This window comes from Leucoraja erinacea, chromosome 7, assembly GCF_028641065.1.
Source record: "Leucoraja erinacea ecotype New England chromosome 7, Leri_hhj_1, whole genome shotgun sequence".
Taxonomy (NCBI): Eukaryota; Metazoa; Chordata; class Chondrichthyes; order Rajiformes; family Rajidae; genus Leucoraja; species Leucoraja erinaceus.
In genome coordinates, this window is record NC_073383.1 from 139,280 (window position 1) to 162,046 (window position 22,767).

Consider the following 22,767-nt stretch of genomic DNA (forward strand, 5'->3'; position numbering starts at 1 on the left):
AATTATTAAAAATAATATTTACAATACAATAAAATAAACCAGAACCCACCACCATAATACGACAAGCAAATATACTAAATAAACTATTATAGAACTATGTTACACTCCTTGTCAAGGATGCATTCAATCCCCCGCGGTGCCCAGCGGGCCCGGAAATCCCCCAGGGTGCCCGCGGACAGCGCGTGGTCCCTCTCTAACACCATCGGGCGTGGACGTAACCCCGGAAAAGGGGCAGTAGCCTCCTGGCGCCGTGACTCGCTGATGGCCAGCTTGGCCCAGCCCAACGTTCACTGCTGGTGGGATGAAGGTGCGCAGAGACCAAGGCGGGTACTGCAGGGCATCCTGCAAGTGAAGTGAAGAATGATTATGTTTCGTATGTACCTACAACGGAACAAATGTCGCCGTGCGTCCTGACGCGTCAATGATGTCACATAAATGACTCGCAAATGACGCCCAAGTGGCCCTTAAGTTCCACGCATCACAATGTACTAAGTCGGAGACTTTTTTTTTTTTTTTTTTTTTTTGTGTTTATTTTATTAGAAGTTAATACAGCACAAAACAGTACAGTGGAGAGTCGGAGACTTAATACAATTTAAATGGCTAAGCACGATCGCCAAAATAATTCAGCTCAATGTATGACAACCAAACAAAGTAACTATCTATCCTATCAATCCCCAATCTTTTCCCAACCCCTCACTCCATATAAAACAGTTAAGGTTAATTCTACCTTTTCATTTAACAGGTACAAAGAGTCTAGATAAGAAGATGAGTTTATCACTTCGGAAGAGTCACAGCCCCCTGAAGGCACCAGCTCACATGCTGCAGCCCCAGATGCCACAAGTGGTCTACCTAAAGGATATTGTTTGCTACCTGTCGCTGTTGGAGCGTGGAACAGCCGAGGATAAACTGGAATGTAAGTTAACCATTAACTTTTGTCAGAATCAGATAGCTGGGCAGTTATTACTATGAGCGTTTGACAGCACTGGGCCTGTACTCACTGGAGTTTAGAAGGTTGAAGGGGGACCTCATTGAAACTTACAGAATAATGAAAGACCTGGATAGAGTGGATGTGGAAAGAATGTTTCCACTGGTGGGAGAGTCCAGGACCAGAGGTCACAGCCTCAGAATTAAAGGGCGATCTTATAGAAAGGAGATGAGGAGGAACTTCTTTAGTCAAAGGGTAGTTAATCTGTGGAACTCATTGCTACAGAGGGCTGTGGAGGCCAAGTCAGTAGATATTTTTAAGGCAGAGTTAGACAAATTCTTGATTAGAACGGGTGTCAAGGGTTATGGGAAGACGCCAGGAAAATTGGATTAGGAGGCAGAATGGTGGAGTAGACTGGATGGGACAAATGGCCTAATTCTACTATAATATGTGAACTGTGATTTAATTTCAGAAAGAAAAAATCGGTAATTTTCCATGTTGCAATCATATCAGTTCCAATTTCAGTTCAGTGTATTGACACGTGTACTGGAGTACTTTTGTTGCGTGCTATCCAGTCAGCGGAAAGACAATGCATGATTACAATCGAGCCATTCACTGTATATGGATACATGATAAGGGAATAACGTTTAGTGCAAGGTAAAGACAGCAAAGTCCAATCAAAGATAGTCCGAGGGTCACCAGTGAGGTAGATAGTAGATCAGCACTGCTCTCTGGTTGTGGTAGGATGATTCAGTTGCCTGATAACAGCGGGAAGAAACTGTCCATGAATCTGGAGATGTGCGTTTTCACACTTCTATACCCCCTGTCCGATAGGATAGGGTAGGAGAGGGAGTGACCAGGGTGCGACTCGTCCTTGATTACGCTGCTGGCCTGCCAAGGCAGCGTGAGGTATAAATGGACTCAATAGAAGGGGGGTTGGTTTGTGTGATGGTCTGGGCTTGCAATTCACTGCAATTTGCAGTTTAACGGTAGCCGGTTTTATCAAAGGGCTTCTATATCCAGAAGTATTTATTACAGGAAGAAAATAGAAGAAAAAAATTGATGTTGAAAAAGGGTTCTATATGATCTTTGTGCTAGTTTTATCTGCTCACGCGGAAGGTATATTGAACATTGAAATTGCATTTTACTCTTTTCCTACAACTAGCGCTGAACTATTGCACGACCCACTGTTCATGGGTCTGCCAGAGCCTAAATTATTATGCATGTTTCATTGAAACAACAGCCGGCATTTTCACTCACAGCACTCATTTATAGTTCAGCAAAGATTAATTGGAGCATTGGAAACAAAATATTGGGGAAAGAGTGATATACGCTTGAAATTGTCAGATTAACACAATCACATTACAGTGCTTAAACATTTCCATTAGACCATGCAATAATTGAATTTAAATACTTAAAATTCTCTTTTGCGAATCCAGTCTGAATTCATTCACTTTTGAGAAATTTGTGACTTTGCCATTGTAAACAGAAAGGTGTCCGAGAGCATTTTCTGGGCATTGACCTTCCCTGGGAGGAATGTTAGAGCATAGACCTTGTCCCCGATGATTGTCAGAACATTGACCTTGCCTGGGTTGATTGTCAGAACAATCCGCATTAACCTACCTGATCTCCCGGTTGCTAAACACTTTAACTCCCCCTCCCATTCCCACACTGACCTTTCTGTCCGGGGCCTCCTCCATTGTCAGAGTGAGGCCCAGCACAAATTGGAGGAATGGCACCTCATATTTCGCTGGGGCAGCTTGCACCCCAGAGGTATGAATATCGATTTCTCTAACTTCAAGTAATCCTTGCTTTCCCTGTCTCTCCATCCCTCACCTTTCCCAGTTCTCCAACTAGTCTGACTGTCCTTGTTTATATTTTATCTTTCTTTGCTTTGTTGTTACATTCTCCGAGCTATCAATAATCTATTCTACATTTCCCTTGATCTCCACCCCCTTTATCTTGTATTCACACCTTACACTTCCTTATCTCTGTATCCCCACCTCCCTCTGACAGTCTGAAGAAGGGTCTCAACCTGAAACGTCACCCATTCCTTCTCCCCAGAGATGCTGTCTGGCCCGCTGAGTTACTCCAGCGTTTTGGGTCTGTCAGAACATAGACATTGCCTGGAATGATTGTTAGAGCGTTAGATTGTTAGACTAGATGAAATAGTCCAACATTTTATTTTAAAAATAATATTTTTCTACCTTCAACCTTCCTACCTACATCATTACTTATTTGGGTAATTTGAATTATGAGCTGTACATTTTGGTTTCCCCTTGGTGATATTTGTATTTGCACGGATTACAATCTTTTACTGGCCATCCAAAATGACCGTATGAAATCAGATCATGAAATGTCCAAATAATTCTGGATTTATGAAGATTTATGAATCGTCTTTTCTCCAGTCTGCTGGCTGGAACTATTCAGAAACGACGAATTGCCCTGTTCCAGACATGTTTGGCAAGAATAAGCTAATACGAATACTTAAATAGAAACAAGACGTCAAATGACAGTTTAATGATAAATTCTGCTCTATTTTAAAACTGAGGCTCGTAAACTCACTGCTATAAACTCCATATTCTCTTCGAAAGCATTTCATCAAATAACTGCTGTGAATGTTTTGAAATCTGTCCTCTAAATCTATTATGACAATTATTCAGGAGCATGTTGATTTAAGCATGAAACTATGCTTCAGTGCCCTGATTTTACGAATCCCTTGAAGTCTATTAACTTCATATTGATAGAATAACCTCATCATTTACATTTATGCTGCCAAAAAACAACTTCCTAAATACAATTTTAGCTGTCGTACAATGATTTATTTTACAGTCAAACACTAATTCAGAACATTCACGGAGATAAAATTAACAGCAATTAATGTAAGCATTGAGTAATAAAGAAAGATTTTAAATATAAGCTAATTTTGATGAATGGAAGAATTTTGGGATAAAGTGACCCCCTTGGGCTTAGGAAATAGCAAGGCAGTTGGGTTTATAACATTGGAAAATAACACTTGGATTATAATTCTCCATTGAATCATTACAGTATGGCAGAATGGAAAGGTTTTAAAGAGTGTTGGTATTTACTCTGGTTGATACGAAGAAGAGGAGGACTACAGACAAAGTCTTGACCCGAAACATCATCCCATTCCTTCTCTCCAGAGATGCTGCCTGTCCCGCTGAGTTAAGGGCTTGTCCCACCAGCATGCGACTGCATGCGGCTAGCGCGACCTAAAGTGGTCGCTTGAGCCGTACGGCCCCATGGGGCCGGTCCCACTTCGATCGCCGGAGCCGTATGGAGTTGTGCGGGGCTGGTCCCGACATCGCACGGGGCTCCGAAAAACTGACACCGTCCAAAAATTCTGCGCAGCAACGGCCTGTCGGCCCGCAGCTACATTGAGGCCGTACGCAGCGCCTTGACAGGCGTATGTAGCGTCTCGACGCTGTACGAGGCGTCTTGACGCCATACGCAGTGTCTTGATGGCGTACGCCTAGCACGTGGCGTTATGCAATGACGTCACTGCCTGGCGTGCCATTGCGTAATGATGTAACCGCCCGACGCTGTGCGACATCCAAATTCAGTCGGCCCGCCTCCTGCCCAGCTGATTGCTGAGTATGATGTCGGGACCAGCTCCGCATAACTCCAGACGGCTCCGCGGTTGGAAGTGGGACCGGCCCCGCGAGGCCGTACGCCTCAAGCCACCACGTTTGGTCGCGCTAGACGCATGCAATCGCATGCTGGTGGGACAGGCCCTTAACTCCAGCACTTTGTGTCTATCTAGTTACTAACTTTGCTAGTTTCACAGTGTTTCAATTAACCAAGACTTTCTTTTTGCCTTACATGAAACATAATCAAAATATGACCAGCAATTGCCTCCCCTGAAACAGAGGAAAAAAGAGATGTCAATGATCAGGAGGATTTTAAACTCAAATAATTGTAATATAATGCTGAGAACTGATGTTGCTACTATTGAATCCCGTTACGATTTCTATGCATCAACTCACAAGCTCTGCTATTGAACGATCAAAGGGAGTTTTGATCATTTCAACAGTTAGTTTCCTGCACTTAAACCTTTCTTTGATGAAAGGGAGATGTTGCAAATGATCTGATAAGCCTTTCTACTGAACATGTTATGAAAATCTTCGGCATTTGTGTAAAGCCATGCACATTGTCCTTGCATTACTAACCTCAGAACAAAGCCATTGGAATGACTGGCCATGATCTACATGGTGGTGGCCTCATATCATTGACTTTGGTGAACTGCAATTGCACCAATAGTCCACTGAAAATAGTGAGATGGCACTGGCTCTCACTTTCTTCCCTTCTTACTCCGGCTGACCTCTGTATTTTAAGCTTGCGTTGGATTTATTTAATTGACATGTTTTTATGTTGCACTTCGGCTGTTTAATATGGAGTCAGTTTTCGTTTTTGAGATACAGCGCGGAAACAAGCCCTTCAGCCCCCGAGTCTGCACCAACCAGCAATCCCCGCACATTAACACCACCATAGGGACAATTTTTACACTTATACCAAGACAATTGACCTACAAACCTGTATTCATCTGTGGAGTACAGGGAAGTTCGATGAACAACCGCAGTCCTTGCTTCGAATGATCGAGGGCTCATGGATACTATATGTTGCAAAAACCTAGCACCATGTTCTGTTGTAAGTGCTGTACTTCAGTTACGCTGTTACCAGCATTTAGTTAAATGTTTTGTGTAAAGCAGTTATATCCAATATATGCACAAGGATTCTAATGGTGACTAGTATTCTGGCATGATTTGAGTATATCTCGCACCTTGGATGTTAGGTCCGGAGGTGAGTTGACTTACTGCCACAAGAAGTGAAATTGGTATGTTGTGTTTTTTACTTTCAATTTGCTGTAACCTTTGGCCAGATGTAAAGTAACAGCAGCATTGGGAACAACATTGAGATTGATGACAAGAACCCAAATTAAAATATGCACACTGATATTTAGACAGTAGCATTGCACTGACCATATCGGCTTGCCCTGAGTACTGCTTGCACTGATGGCAGTGAAAAACAAGAGGTTGGAGAGGTATATTACTAGAGAGTACCCCGGTGGCTGTACAACTTGACAATAAGTACTCCTGTTTGAGTACTGTTGAGGAGGGACAGCATACCTGGGGGTAGCAACAGCGGCCGGGCCTCCGGTACAGAGACCGACCCTGTTGCTCAGAAGGGTAAGGAAAAGAAGAGGAGGACAATAGTAATAGGGGACTCTATAGTCAGGGGGTCGGATAGGCGATTCTGTGGACGCAGACAGGAGACCCGGATGGTAGTTTGCCTCCCTGGTGCCAGGGTCTGGGATGTGTCTGAACGGGTCCAAGATATCCTGAAATGGGAGGGAGAGGAGCACGAGGTCGTGGTACATATAGGTACCAATGACATAGGTAGAAAAAGAGAAGAGGTCCTGAAAGGAGAATTTAGGGAATTAGGTAAAGAGTTAAGGAGAAGGACCGCAAAAGTAACCATATCAGGATTACTGCCTGTGCCACGCGACAGTGAGAGTAGGAATGGAGCGAGGTGGAGGATAAATGCGTGGCTGAAGGACTGGTGCAGTGGGTATGGATTCAAGTTTCTGGATCATTGGGACCTCTTTTGTGGAAGGTGCGACCTGTACAGAAAGGATGGGTTGCACTTGAACCCGAGGGGGACCAATATCCTGGCGGGGAGATTTGCAAAGGCTACTGAGGAGACTTTAAACTAGAATGGTTGGGGGGAGGGACTCAAATAGGGAAAGCTAGTATTCAGTGTGTGAGGCAGGAGGCAGAGAAGGGTAGCACTCTGACCCAAAATGTAGGGGAGAAAGAAGAAAAAGACAATAAACAGAGAATATGAGGGGGTGGGTTTCTTAAATGTGTGTATTTTAATGCTAGGAGCATTGTAAGAAAAGTGGATGAACTTAGAGCCTGGATTGACACCTGGAAGTATGATGTTGTGGCGATCAGTGAAACATGGTTGCAGGAGGGCTGTGATTGGAAACTAAATATTCCAGGATGTCGTTGCTTCAGGTGTGATAGAATTGGAGGGGCAAGAGGTGGAGGTGTTGCATTGCTTGTCAGGGAAGATATTACAGCAGTGCTTTGGTAGGATAGATTAGAGGGCTCGTCTAGGGAGGCTAATTGGGTGGAACTGAGAAATGGGAAAGGGGTAACAACACTTATAGGGGTGTATTATAGACCGCCAAATGGGGAGCGAGAATTGGAAGAGCAAATATGTAAGGAGATTGCAGATATTAGTAGTAAACACAAGGTAGTGATTGTGGGAGATTTCAATTTTCCACACATAGACTGGGAAACACATTCTGTAAATGGGCTGGATGGTTTGGAGTTTGTAAAATGTGTGCAGGATAGTTTTTTGCAGCAATACATAGAGGTACCTACAAGAGAAGGGGCAGTGCTGGACCTCCTGTTAGGAAATGAGATGGGTCAGGTGGCGGAGGTATGTGTTGGGGAACAGTTCGGGTCCAGTGATCACAATACCATTAGTTTCAATATAATTATTGAGAGGGTCAGAACTGGACCTAGGGTTGAGATTTTTGATTGGAGAAAGGCTAACTTTGAGGAGATGTGAAAGGATTAAAAAGGAGTGAATTGGGACATTTTGTTTGATGGGAAAGATGTGGAAGAGAAATGGAGGACATTTAATGATGACATTTTTAAAGTACAGAATCTTTATGTCCCTGTTCGGTTGAAAGGAAATAGTAAAAATTGGAAAGAGATTCGAATAATAGTCGCGTCCTCTCCAGGAAGCGACTGAAGGACGGTATCCCCTGCACTGACCCTCTTCCCCCACATTAAGACATTAAAAAAACATAAAAAACACACTTCAACATAACAAAAAAAACAAAAAAACAAAAAGATACCGGGCTGAAGGTGGAGGCAGCTGGCACCAGCGCCACCGGAAATATAATAGTATTAATACATGTAATATTTAAAATTCCAATCAATAGCTTCTTTAAGTGGTGTGTCAAGTCAGATTGGGAACTGGGATTGACTGTAACTTCTATAGTAACTTGATGTAATTATTGTCTTTCTTCACAGCATGGTATTCTCATGTTGATTGCACCGGCACCTTACTGCAATCAGATTTACGACTCATCTTCATTTATTTTCTACATGGCAGGTGTGCATTTAATAAGGTTGTATGCATAAAGATAAGATTGATTTTTCCATCTGAATATATTTACAAGTGGAAAGGGCAAAGATATTTGAAACCCACATCTTTTATTAGTTGATAGATACAACATGCTGGAGTAACTCAACGGGTCAGGCAGCATCTCTGGATAGAAGAGATGGGCGATGTTTCGGGTCTATACCCGTCTTCAGATCCTCTCAACCCGAAACGTCACCCATTCCTTCTCTCGAGAGATGCTGCCTGTCTCGCTGGGTTACTCCAGCGTTTGTGTTTATCTTCAGTGTAAACCAGCATCTGCAGTTCCTTCCTACTCTTTTAGTAGTTGGATGTGACATCAAAAGGGAAACATCTTTAAACATCTGTAGAAATTCTAAATAAAAATTTGAAAGCAAAGGTTATTGAAAATGAATTATTACTTTTGCCCCAGCAGTGGTCGGAGGATGTTACAGAGGAGTTGGCATGGAGCAGCTAATATAACCATATAACACATAACAATTACAGCACGGAAACAGGACAACTTGGCCCTTCTAGTCCGTGCCGAACACATATTCTCCCCTAGTCCCATCTACCTGCACTCAGACCATAACCCTCCATTCCTTTCCCGTCCATATACCTATCCAATTTATTTTTAATTGATAAAATCGAACCTGCCTCCACCACTTCCACTGGAAGCTCATTCCACACAGCTACCACTCTCTGACTAAATAAGTTCCCCCTCAATGTTACCCCTAAACTTCTGTCCCTTAATTCTCAAATCATGTCCTCTTGTTTGAATCTTCCCTACTCTCAATGGGAAAAGCTTATCCACGTCAACTCTGTCTATCTCATCATTTTAAAGACCTCTATCAAGTACCCCCTTAACCTTCTGCGCTCCAAAGAATAAAGACCTAACTTGTTCAACCTTTCTCTGTAGCTTAGTTGCTGAAACCCAGGCAACATTCTAGTAAATCTCCTCTGTACTCTCTCTATTTTGTTGACATCCTTCCTATAATTAGGCAACCAAAATTGTACACCATACTCCAGAATTGGCCTCACCAATGCCTTGTACAATTTTAACATTATATCACAACTTCTATACTCAATGCTCTGATTTATAAAGGCCAGCACACCAAAAGCTTTCTTTACCACCTTATCTACATGAGATTCCACCTTCAGGGAACTGTGCACAGTTATTCCTAGATCCCTCTGTTCAACTGCATTCCTCAATTCACTACCATTTACCATGTACGTCCTATTTTGATTTGTCCTGCCAAGATTTAGCACCTCACACTTATCAGCATTAAACCCCATCTGCCATCTTTCAGCCCACTCTTCCAAATGGCCTAAATCGCTCTGTAGACTTTGAAAATCTACTTCATTATCCACAACAACACCTATCTTAGTATCATCTGCATACTTACTAATCCAATTTACCACACCATCATCCAGATCATTGATGTACATGACAAACAACAGTGGACCCAACACAGATCCCTGTGGCACCCCACTAGTCACCGGCCTCCAACCTGACAAACAGCCATCCACCATTACTCTCTGGCATCTCCCATTCAGCCACTGTTGAATCCATCTTGCTACACCACTATTAATACCCAACAATTGAACCTTCTTAACCAACCTCCCATGAGGAACCTTGTCAAAGGCCTTACTGGAGTCCATATAGACAACATCCACTGCTTTACCCTCATCAATTTCCCGAGTAACCTCTTCAAAAAATTCAAGAAGATTAGTCAAGCATGACCTTCCAGGCACAAATCCATGTTGACTGTTCCTAATCAGACCCTGTTTATCCAGATGCTTATATATATTATCTCTAAGTATCCTTTCCATTAAACTAACAGGTCTATAATTGCTAGGTTTACTCTTAGAACCCTTTTTAAATAATGGAACAACATGCGCAGTACACCAATCCTCCGGCACTATTCCCGTTTCTAATGACAATTGAAATATTTCTGTCATAGCCCCTGCTATTTCTACACTAACCTCCCTCAATGTCCTTGGGAATATCCTTTCAGGACCTGGAGACTTATCCACTTTTATATTTTTCAAAAGTGTCACTACTTCCTCTTCTTTGAATCTCATAGTTTCCATAGCTACTCTACTTGTTTCCCTTACCTCACATAATTCAATATCCTTCTCCTTGGTGAATACCGAAGAAAATAAATTGTTCAATATCTCCCCCATCTCTTTTGGCTCTGCAGATAGCTGTCCACTCTGACTCTCTAATGGACCAATTTTATCCCTCGTTATCCTTTTGCTATTAATATAGCTGTAGAAACCCTTTGGATTTACTTTCACCTTACTTACCAAAGCAACCTCATATCTTCTTTTAGCTTTTCTAATTTCTTTCTTAAGATTCTTTTTACATTCTTTATACTCCTCAAGCATCTCATTTACTCCATGCTGCCTATAATTATTGTAAATCTCTCTCTTTTTCTGAACCAAGTGTCCAATGTTTTATTATTTATTATTTATTTATTTTTATGATACTGACTGTAAAGGGAAATTCATTTCGTTGTCTCTAATTGAGACAATGACAATAAATTTGAATACAATACAATACTTATACAATCATTTTACTAATATTATATTATTAAGCACAAAATCTCTATCAATTAGAACCTCTTGCTCTTAGAAGTTTCTGCTGGCAGTAACTATTTTATTTCTGATGCTATTTATCAGATCTGCTGTGCTGGAAAACATGAGTCCCTTTGAAGTTCTGTGCGTTTCTTTTTGTTTTTGTTGGTAGTCATGGGAACAATTTAACAGAGTTGACTTTCTTGAAAGATCAAACTTTACGTTATTTCCAACGTCTCAAAATTTATTTTGTATAGTCTGTTTTCCTCTTGTGATCATCACACACTCACCCTATCCCATACACACTAGGGACAACGGGGACATTTTTACATATTTCAGTAGAGAATTTCCTTGTGATTTCAAAAATGCAATCCCCAATAATTCTGGTCCATTATTTCCCGAGATATTTCTAAAATCTATAACCAAACTAACATTTTTTTTTAAACATTAAGGTTGCCCAGCTGCTGACCTCACATTGCCTTTCCTCGTGCCCCCCCCCCCCCCCCACCCCCCAACCCCCCACCCCCCGCCCCCCCCCCCCCCCCCCCCCCCCCCCCGGCACGCTGGATTAATGTCAACGTGCATGCGCAGTTTTCCACGAGGGATGTTACCACTCCCCCCCCCTCTTCATAACACGCAGAAAGAATGAGCGTTCTGCAGATCGGGAGATAACAGCAGGTCAAGGCCAGTCGCCGGCTTGCTTCTGAATCCTCTCCCTCTCTCCCGCCCGATGGTAGAACATGGTGTCGGCCGTTATCGTCGCGCAGGGCACGCGATGAGAAGGTTGCCCTTGCGGCCATTACTGCCTCTGGGAAACCTGCCCCCGGCGCAGCGAGTGAAGATACGCCCCTCCCTCCCTCCCGCTGCAAAACGAGAGCGCTGTCCGTCGCGCGGCGTGGAATTCTTTTGAAAAAAACTTTGCGAGTGGGCAAGCGAGCTTTGAAAACACCTTGCGGACCCCCCTCTCTCTCTCTCTTCCCCCCTCTCTCTCTCTTTCCCCTCCTCTCTCTCTCTCTCTCTCTCTCCCTCCTCTCTTTCTCTCTCCCCTCCTCTCTCTCTCTCTCTCACTCCCCCACCTCTCTCTCTCTCCCCCGCCTTTCTCTCTCTCCCCCCATCTCTCTCTCTCTACCTCCACCCTCCTCTCCCTCTGTTTCTTGCCCCTCTCTCTGTCTCTGCCCCCCTCTCTCTGTCTCTGCCCCTTCTCTCTCTGCCCTCATTCTCTACCCCCCACCCCCCTAGAAGCGCCTGCGAGTTGGGGGCTATGTGCCAGTAGATATGACGGTTATGGGTGTAAAAGAAGCAAATTATTAATATTAATATAATATCAAGGGTGTAGTTAGCATGTGTGCGGGGGGGGTAGTTAGTGTGTTTGTGGGGGTGGTTAGTGTGTGTGACACTGCATGCCCCCCCCCCCCCCCCCCTCCGTAACCGTAACGCAACCGCACATTGGGGGAACAGACCCAATGGGTCTGCACTTGGTCTAGTATACCTATAAAAGTCTCATCTTGAATGTGTGTTGTATGTGTGTTTGTATGTGTGTCTGTATTCTTTGTATATTCCTCAAAAAGCTACGCCCTAGCGCTTACATTTTTACATATTCTGACAATTTTTGCCCTCCACTCCGTCATCAGGTTCACTTAAGATTTCATCCTATATTTCACAACTTGATTCAAGTTTTTTAAAAAAGGCAAAAAACGGTTCTCACATTCAGCCTTTTTCCAGGAGTTTCCACTGATGATGTCACAATGCCACTCACAGTGCACCAATCTCAAGCTGCCGAGACGACAATGACATCACAAATGGGACGTTGCCAACGGTAACAGCAGCAGAAGGAGAGGTTGCCAAAGGCAGGTCCTGTCAGAGGTGGTGGCAACGAGTGCCTCATGTCTTTCTGCCTCAAACAGATCTTGATTTGGGGGCCTCTAAAATTGAAATTGGCCTGGGCCTCAGTTCATCTATGAGAGGGCCCGGCCAAAGCTGCCATAGAGGGAGAGAGTGAGAGGGAGAGAGGGAGAGAGGGACAGAGGGACAGAGACAGAGAGAGGGGTGGAAAGTGTTGCACAGGGCCGGTTCATGGGCTCGTCGGCCAGCTGTATTTTCTGCGACGAGGTAGAGACCATGTTCCATGTTTATATGGAGTGTGTGAGGTTGCTGCCCCTGTATGAATATCTGGAGGGGTTGCTCCTCAAGTTCTGGTTGCATTTTAGTCCCACGGTGTTTGGACACAAGGCAGGGAGTAGGGAGTGCCGATCGGGGGGGGGGGGGGGGGGGGCGAGTTTCCTGTCGGTTTACTCCTGGGCCTGGCCAAGATGCCCATTCGTCAGTAACCCAGTGGGACAGGCAACATCTTTGGAGAGAAGGAATGGGTGACGTTTCGAGTCGAGATCCTTCTTCAGACCTGAAACGTCACCCATTCCTTCTCTCCATAGATGCTGACTGTCCCGCTGAGTTACTCCAGCATTTTGTGTCTATCTTCAGTGTAAACCAGCATCTGCAGTTCCTTCCTACACCAACCAATTAAAAATGTATTCCTTTCCGTCAACCAACTCATGTCACTCATGCCTACTACTGGCAGCAAACAGTAGTCAATAAAGTCAGAGGACTTCAAAGCAAAAGACTGACTGATTGGATAAAGTGAAACTGTCTGTATCTGTTCTGGGAAGTCTGCAACAATGTGTTCCCTTGATCTGCTATTTTCACAGCTGCCACCAGATGGAGCTCTAAGACTACCAGCATGGTGTGCTGGCAGGAACTGCAGATGCTGGATTAAACCAAAGGTAGACACAAAAAGCTGGAGTAATTTAGCGGGTCAGACAGCATCTCTGGAGAGGAGAAAAGGAATAGGTGACGTTCTGGGTCGAGACCAGTCTGAAGAAGAGTTACTCCAGCTTTTTGTGTCTATCTACCAGAGAGTGGGTCAGATTTAGAAGGATTCGCTGGTTAGATTCTCGACCCGAAACGTCACCTATTCCTTCTCTCCAGAGATGCTGCCTGACCCGCTGAGTTACTCCAGCATTTTGTGTCAATCGTTGGTTAGAATTTCCCTTGTATTCTGGATGCTAAAAATCAGTGCCACTGTGATCTGATGGCAGCATCGGATCGCAGCGAACACAGCAACCAACAAGGTATCTCAAGTCAAGTCAAGTCAAGTTTATTTGTCACATACACATACGAGGTGTGCAGTGAAATGAAAGTGGCAATGCTCGCGGACTTTTGTGCAAAAGACAAACAACAAAACAACCAAACAAATTATAAACACAATCATAACACACATATTCTTTTACATAATAAATAATAGAAGGAAAAACGTTCTGTATAGTTAGTCCCTGGTGAGAAAGGCATTTACAGTCCGAATTGCCTCTGGGAAGAAACTCCTTCTCAACCTCTCCGTTCTCACTGCATGGCAACGGAGGCGTTTGCCTGACCGTAGCGGCTGGAACAGTCCGTTGCAGGGGTGGAAGAGGTCTCTCATGATTTTGTTTGCTCTGGAGTTGCACCTCCTGTTGTATAGTTCCTGCAGGGGGGCGAGTGAAGTTCCCATAGTGCATTCGGCCGAACGCACTACTCTCTGCAGAGCCTTCTTGTCCTTGGCAGAGCAATTCCCGAACCAGATGCTAATGTTCTCCCCAACCAGTTAGACTTAAAGCAAGACTCTTGATGCTGAAGGGGCTGGGAGGAAAGCAGTGTCCGCTCAGTCCGCATGGACAAACCTGACCTCCCGGTTGCTCAACACTTTAACTCCCCACCCATTCCCACACTGGCCTTTCTGTCCTGGGCCTCCTCCACTGTCAGAGTGAGGCCCAGTACAAATTGGAGGAACAGCACCTCATATTTCACTTGGGCAGCTTACAACCCAGCGGTATGAATATTGACTTCTCCAAATACAAGTAACCCTTATATCTCCTCTCTCTCCGGCCCTCCCCCGTCCGAGTCATCATACTAGTTTTACTGACATCCTGTTGGGTTTTTCTGCCTGTATATTCGTTATCAGTAATCCCACAGCCAACAATGACCTATTGTGTGCTCCACATTTCCTTGATTATCATTGCTTTTTGCATATTTTCCAATCATTTCACCTAAGTACTGTCTATATCTTGCGTTCCCCTTTCCCCGACACTCAGTCTGAAGAAGGCTCTCGACCTGAAACGTCACCCATTCCTTTTGTCCAGAGGTTCTGCCCGTCCTGCTGAGTTACTCCATCACTTTGTGTCTATCTTCAGTTTTAACCGGCACCTGCTGTTCCTCCCTAGCCATCTGGACTTTTCATCATCAGTTCGAAGATAAATATCACAAACAATTTTTCGTAGACAAAAATGCTGGAGGAACTCAGCGGGTGAGGCAGTATTTATGGAGAGAAGAAATAGGCGACGAGAGGGGATCTCATTGAAACATATAAGATTATTAAGGGTTTGGACACGCTAGAGGCAGGAAACAAGTTCCCGATGTTGGGGGAGTCCAGAACCAGGGGCCACAGTTTAAGAATAAGGAGTAAGCCATTTAGAACGGAGATGAGGAAACACTTTTTCACACAGAGAGTTGTGAGTGTGAAATTCTCTGCCTCAGAGGGCGGTGGAGGCAGGTTCTCTGGATACTTTCAAGAGAGAGCTCGATAGGGCTCTTAAAGATAGCAGAGTCAGGGAATATGGGGAGAAGGCAGGAAAGGGGTACTGATTGGGGATGATCAGCCATGATCACATTGAATGGTGGTGCTGGCTCGAAGGGCTGAATGGCCTATTCCTGCACCTATTGTCTATTGTCTATTTTCTTCCTGCTTCTGAAATTTAAAACATTCTAGTTATCCTTCTTATGATAAAAAATCATTGGGGTTAGGAGGGAGAGATAGATCAGCCATTATTGAATGGTAGAGTAGACTTGATGGGCCGAATGGCTTAAATCTACTATTCCTTATGACATTGTGATCATTAACCTGATATATTAACAACATGAACCACACAGATTCAAGAACAGCTTCTCCACTCATATCAGGCGTCTGAAACACCCTCGCATTTGCTGAGGATAAATTGCCGATCTTCCAATCTACCTTGCACTTTTCTTTTACATCCACTTTCTCTGTGGCTGTAACATTTTATCCTGCTCTGTTTATTTTCTCTTTTTCTCTACCTGATGTACTTGTTATGGTATGATTTACCTGGTTAGCACACAAAACAATGTTTTTCACTATCTCTCAGCATACTGGACAATAATCACCTAATACCAATGCCAACTTTGCTTCAAACTTTTCTTAATTAGACGCGAGCCACTGCTAGGCTACTTGAATGACAGCTACTGTGTGTAGACACCTCAGAGGTGTCTGGAGGTAGCCACTCTGCAAGTTGGCCAACCAGCAGTACGTGCAATCTGAGTGCAAACAATGGGCTTCTCACATTTTTCGATATATATGATTAACCATAATAAATAATGCTCAACTTTTATAGCCATTTAGATGATGATCAATAAACCTGACCAGGCATAAGTGTACGTAAGTGACTTATGAAATAATGTTATGCAGTAGGCAAATAGCATGTGCGGAGAAGTTGTGTGTTGTCAGCTTTTCCAGTGAAAACAGGACTCTTGTTCATCCGTCAAACCGACGAGTTAACACCAGAATATTTTAACAGATAAATTCATAGAATATGATCTAGACTCTGGTGTGGGAGGTGGCACAGCCTTGTTTGTGCTTGTGGCTCTTTGATTAATGTGGCTGGATAGATTTACAGCAAGTGTACCCGATGCTGCACTGTGTGGACACTTAGAATGGATCATGAATTCCAGTTCATGTTGCCCACTAACCTCAACAAGTTGCTATAAACCATTCACTCTCTAATGTGGGAGAGTGATGACAGGTTGGCACGTTCAGACCATGTTCAGCCAACGTTGTTCAGCAGTTGGTGTGCTTGTAAAACTTCCTGTAGAACCCAAGCCGTGCGCACAACAGCCTTCGCCTGTTGACTCAGAAGATTTAAATGTTCCAAGGCCTACATTAATATCTTGAATGAATATGCGTGCTAGGAATTACTGACTTGAGAACGGAAACCGTTTTAAGACAAAATGGGAAGAATATTTTGCATTCACTGTTAAGAATGACCATTTACTCTGCATCACTTGTTCACTCAAAAGAACAAAGAGCTTGAAATATTACTCCAAACCAATCATAGTTTAGATTACATATTCTAGTAACTATCCAGAGTAGACAGAATGCCCGAGGGCATTCATTTCTGTTTTAAATCCAGAAGTTTATAAAGAACCAAAGTTATTGTTGATATTTTGTGGATTATCGCTTGTGCCAAAATCATTTTTCTGCCAGAATTTGTTGAGAAGAAAATTGCAAAAGTGGTTGCAGTTTGAGATCAAAATAACAAAATGTCAGTATCACGGATAATTAGTAGCCAAGGAGAGGTGACAACGAAGTATACAGGGCCCTCCATAATGTTTGGGACAAAGACCCATAATTTATTTATTTATTTGCCTCTGTACTCCACAATTTGAGATTTTTAATAGAAAAAAATCACATGTGGTTAAAGTGCACATTGTCAGATTTTAATAAAGGCCATTTTTATACATTTTTGGTTTCACTATGTAGAAATTACAGCAGTGTTTATACATAGTCCCCCCCATTTCAGGACACCATCATGTTTGGGACACATGGCTTCATAGGTGTTTGGAATTGCTCAGGTGTGTTTAAATGCCTCCTTAATGCAGGTATAAGAGAGCTCTCAGCACCTAGTCTTTCCACCAGTATTTCCATCACTTTTGGAAACTTTTATTGCTGTTTATCAACATGAGGACCAAAGTTGTGCCAATGAAAGTCAAAGAAGCCATTATGAGACTGAGAAACAAGAATAAAACTGTTAGATACATCAGCCAAACCTTACGCTTACCAAAATCAACTGTTTGGATCATCATTAAGAAGAAAGAGAGCACTGGTGAGCTTACTAACCGCAAAGGGACTAAAAAGAGACAAAGAAGACCTCCACAGCTGATGACAGAAGCATTCTCTCTGTAATAAAGAAAAATCCCCAAACACCTGCCCGACAGATAAGAAACACTCTTCAGGTGTGGATTTCTAAATGACCACTGTCCACAGAAGATTTCATTAACAGAAACACAGTGGCTACACTGCAAGATGCAAACAGCTGGTTAGCCGCAAAAATAGAATGGCCACGTTAGTTTGCCAAGAAGTACTTAAAGAGCAACCACAGTTCTGGAAAAAGGTCTTGTGGACAGATGAGACGAAGATTATCTTATGTCAGAGTGATGGCAAGAGCAAAGTGTGGAGGAGAGAAGGAACTGCCCAAGATCCAAAGCATACCACCTCATCTGTGAAACACGGTGGTGGGGGTGTTATGGCCTGGGCATGTGTGGCTGCTGAAGGTACTGGCTCACTTATCTTCATTGATGATACAACTGCTGATGGCAGTAGCATAATGAATTCTGAAGTGTATAGACGCATCCTATCTGCTCGTTCAAACAAATGCCTCAAAATTCATTGGCTGGCGGTTCATTCTACAGCAAGACAATGATCCCAAACATACTGCTAAAGCAACAAAGGAGTTTCTCAAAGCTAAAAAAATGTCAATTCTTGAGTGGCTGTCAATTGCCCGATCTGAACCCAATTGAGCATGCCTTTTATATGCTGAATAGAAAACTGAAGGGGACTAGCCCCCAAAACAAGCATGAGCTAAAGATGGCTGCAATACAAGCCTGGCAGAGCATCACCAGAGAAGACACACAGCAACTGGTGATGTCCATGAATCGCAGACTTCAAGCAGTCATTGCATGCAAAGGATATGCAACAAAATACTAAACATGACTACTTTCATTTACATGACATTGTTGTGTCCCAAACATTATGGTGCCCTGAAATGGGGGGACTATGTATAAACACTGTTATAATTTCTACATGGTGAAATCAAAATGTATAAAAATGGCCTTTATTAAACTCTGACAATGTGTACTTTAACCATATGTGATTTTTTCTATTACAAATCTCAAATTGTGGAGTACAGAGGCAAATAAATAAATGATGGGTCTTTGTCCCAAACATTATGGAGGGCCCTGTAATTAGGTCATTTAATCTGTTTTTCAAATATTCTCATGTGACATGTTATTTCAGTTGAGTTTAGTTTACAGTCATGTGTACTGAATTACAGTGAAAAGCTTTATTGTTGCGTGCTAACCAGTTAGCAGTAAGACAATACATGATTGCAATCAATACATTTACAGTGTATACTGCAGGACATGACTTCAGAATTAAGGGCCAGAAGTTTAGGGGTAACATGAGGGGGAACTTCTTTACTCAGAGAGTGGTAGCGGTGTGGAATGAGCTTCCAGTGGAAGTGGTGGAGGCAGGTTCGTTGGTATCATTTAAAAATAAATTGGATAGGCATTTGGATGAGAAGGGAATGGAGGGTTATGGTATGAGTGCAGGCAGGTGGGACTAAGGGAAAAAAATTGTTCGGCACGGACTTGTAGGGCCGAGATGGCCTGTTTCCGTGCTGTAATTGTTATATGGTTATATGGTTATATGGTATAGGTACATTATAATGGAATAACGTTTAGTGCAAGTTGAAGCCAGCAAAGTCCAGTCAAGGATAGTGCGAATGACATCAAAGAGGTAGATAGTAGTTCAGCTACTGTTATTGGGTGACAGAATATATTTTAGTATTTCAGCAATAGCTTTATCAATTTAGGGGTGGGCAACACAGTGGTGCAGCATTAGTGGTACAGCTCCAGAGACCCAGGTTTGATCCTGACCACGGCTGGGAGTTTGTTCATACTCCCTGTGACCATGTACGTTTTCTCCGCGTGCTCCGGTTTCCTCCTGATTAAATTTTATCTCTACATGCTTCATTGTCAACTTCCCCTAGCTAACAATGACCTATTCTACATTTTCCATGAGATTCGTCCCCTTTGATGCCTGTTTTCACACCTTACACTTCCATCTCTCTGTGTCTCCCTCTCCCCGACTCTCAGTCTGGAGAAGGGTCTTGACCTGAAATGTCACCCATTCCTTCTCTCCAGAGATGCTACCTGTCCCGCTGAGTTACTCCAGCATTTTGTGTCCGTCCGTGATTATATTCCGATGGCATCCTTTCCTCTCCTACAATCACCCACAATTTCCTGGCAAAAGAAATGAAAATGTTTTGCAGCATCCGTGAATCCCCGGAGAATAAGTGGATAAAGTTTCATGGACATTTGTATTGACGTGATTAGTTCATAATTTCCAGCAAAGCTGCCAAGTGATTTTGGCCACTTTGCAATGAATTGAGGTTTTACTAAAACAGCTTGGGATTGACTTTGTGTCCATTGCCATTCATACAGGGAACAAAATCCATACAATACACAATAGACAATAGTCGGCAAAAATTAGTCACTTCGAGCCAGCACCGCCATTCAACATGATCATGGCTGATCATCCCCAATCAGTACCCAGTTCCTGCCTTCTCCCCATATCTCCTGACTCCGCTATTTTTAAGAGCCCTATCCAGCTCTCTCTTCAAAGCATCCAGAGAACTGGCCTCCACTGCCCTCTGAGGCAGAGAATTCCACAGACTCACCACTCTCTGTGTGAAAAAGTGTTTCCTCATCTCTGTTCTAAATGGTTTACACCTTATTCTTAAACTGTGGCCCCTGGTTCTGGACTCCCCCAACATCGGGAACATGTTTCCTGCCTCTAGTGTGTCCAAGCCCTTAACAATCTTATACATTTCTATGAGATACCCTCTCATCCTTCTAAACTCCAGAGTGTACAAGCCCAGCCACTTCATTCTCTCAGCATATGACAGTCCCACCATCCAGGGGTGCCGTCCTGTATGGTATGGCTGCCCAGCCTGCAGCTGTCCGTCTTTTCATCTCTTTTTTAAAATCTTTAGTTAGTTAAAGTGTTTTTGTTCTGGAGTTCTAGTCTTTTTTAAGTGGGGGGTGGGGGGTGGGGAAAGGGGGAAACTACCTTTCAGGGCCCCTACCTGTTCGGAGAGGCAGCTTTTCTCCGGGCTGCACCGTCATCCCGTCCTCGCGGCCTACCAGCGGGCCTGGAGCGGCGTTTCCTGAGGGGACCGCCCAGAACCTTGGCTTCTGGAGCGCTAATGAGGAGCAGGCGATGCCTTGCCCGGGTCGCCGCGCTGGAGCTCCGGTGAGCTGAAGAACCGCCGAGTAAAAACATCGCGGAGCTGTGGGCGGCGGCGCTGAACTTTTCATCGGGAGCCTGGGATCTCGCGTCGAGATCGCCAGTAGTGGAGCTCCATCCGGCGCGGCCTTGTTGGCTTCGGAAGCCGCGGTCTCGAGTAAGGAGGCGACCGTTCCAGGTATCCCATGCCGCTGAGAGGATTCTCCCGACGCCGGAGCACCATCACCCGGCGAGAACGGCCTGGAATATCGGGCCTCTGTAGCGGCGACTGCAGAGGCCTCAATAGGCCTGACTATGGGTGGACATGGGATGGGACTGGACTTAGTGCCTCCCTCATGATGGAAACTATTGAGGGGGGATGTATTTTATGTTAAAGTTATTTGTTATTGTCATGTTTGTATTCTTTTTTTATGTGCTGCATTGGCAACAAGAATTTCACTACACCTAGGTGTATGTGACTAATAAAGAAACCTTTGAACCTTTGAACCTTTGAACCTTTGAACCTTGTAAACCTACGCTGCACTCCCTCAATAGCAAGAATGTCCTTCCTCAAATTAGGGGACCAAAACTGCACACAATACTCCAAAAGGTGTGGTCTCACTAGGGCTCTGTACAACTGCAGAAGGACCTCGTTGCTCCTATATTTGATTCCTAGTCCAGTTCACCATTTCAGCTGTCGATTTACATACAGATTTTGCAGAGGTTTCACAGTTTAAGATTAAGGGGTAGGCCGTTTCAAGGTTTCAAGGTCAGGTTATTGTTTCGTGTACCAGTTAAGGTGCAGTGAAATTTGAGTTGGGACTGAGATGAGGAAAAACGGTTTCAGCCGGAGAGTTGTGAACCTGTGGAATTCTCTGCCACAGAAGGCAGTGGAGGCCAATTCACTAGAGAGTTAGATGTAGCTCTTAGGGCTAACGGAATCAAGGGATATGGGGTGAAAGCAGGAATGGTGTTGTGGCGCCATCAGGTGGTTGAGCCACTTATAGTTCAAACCCTCATCAGTAGAGGTGGGAGGGTCACTTGAGTGAGTTTGGCAAGAGTTTGCGAGTGTAGATTGTCATCAGTATAATGTGGATAAATGTGAGGTTATCCATTTTGGTGGCAAAAACAGGAAAGCAGACTATTATCTAAATGGTGGCCGATTGGGAAAGGGGGAGATGCAGCGAGACCTGGGTGTCATGGTACACCAGTTATTGAAGGTAGGCATGCAGGTGCAGCAGGCAGTAAAGAAAGCGAATGATATGTTAGCTTTCATTGCAAAAGGATTTGAGTATAGGAGCAGGGAGGTTCTAATGCAGTTGTACAGGGTCTTGGTGAGACCACACCTGGAGTATTGCGTACAGTTTTGGTCTCCAAATCTGAGGAAGGACATTATTGCCATAGAGGGAGTGCAGAGAAGGTTCACCAGACTGATTCCTGGGATGTCAGGACTGTCTTATGAAGAAAGACTAGATAGACTTGGTTTATACTCTCTAGAATTTAGGAGATTGAGAGGGGATCTTATAGAAACTTACAAAATTCTTAAGGGGTTGGACAGGCTAGATGCAGGAAGATTGTTCCCAATGTTGGGGAAGTCCAGGACAAGGGGTCACAGCTTAAGGATAAGGGGGAAATCCTTTAAAACCGAGATGAGAAGAACTTTTTTCACACAGAGAGTGGTGAATCTCTGGAACTCTCTGCCACAGAGGGTAGTTGAGGCCAGTTCATTGGCTATATTTAAGAGGGAGTTAGATGTGGCCCTTGTGGCTAAGGGGATCAGAGGGTATGGAGAGAAGGCAGGTACGGGATACTGAGTTGGATGATCAGCCATGATCATATTGAATGGCGGTGCAGGCTCGAAGGGCCGAATGGCCTACTCCTGCACCTAATTTCTATGTTTCTATGTTTCTATGTTTCTATCAGTCCATGGGTGTGACCTACAGCAGCAGCAGAAACCTTGCTAGAGCTCTCACTTAACACGCGTGTGTTTAACAGTTGT

At 43.9% G+C, this 22,767-nt stretch overlaps 1 protein-coding gene across 1 annotated transcript in view; it reads left to right on the forward strand.

The window, feature by feature from the left end:
* Positions 1 to 22,767, forward strand: part of LOC129698553 (diacylglycerol kinase beta) — a 440,909-nt gene that overhangs the window by 85,150 nt on the left and 332,992 nt on the right. Inside the window, exon 5 of the mRNA XM_055637631.1 lies at positions 743 to 913. Within this exon, the coding sequence (XP_055493606.1) occupies positions 743 to 913 (171 nt within the window). The remainder of the gene's footprint in view (positions 1 to 742; positions 914 to 22,767) is intronic.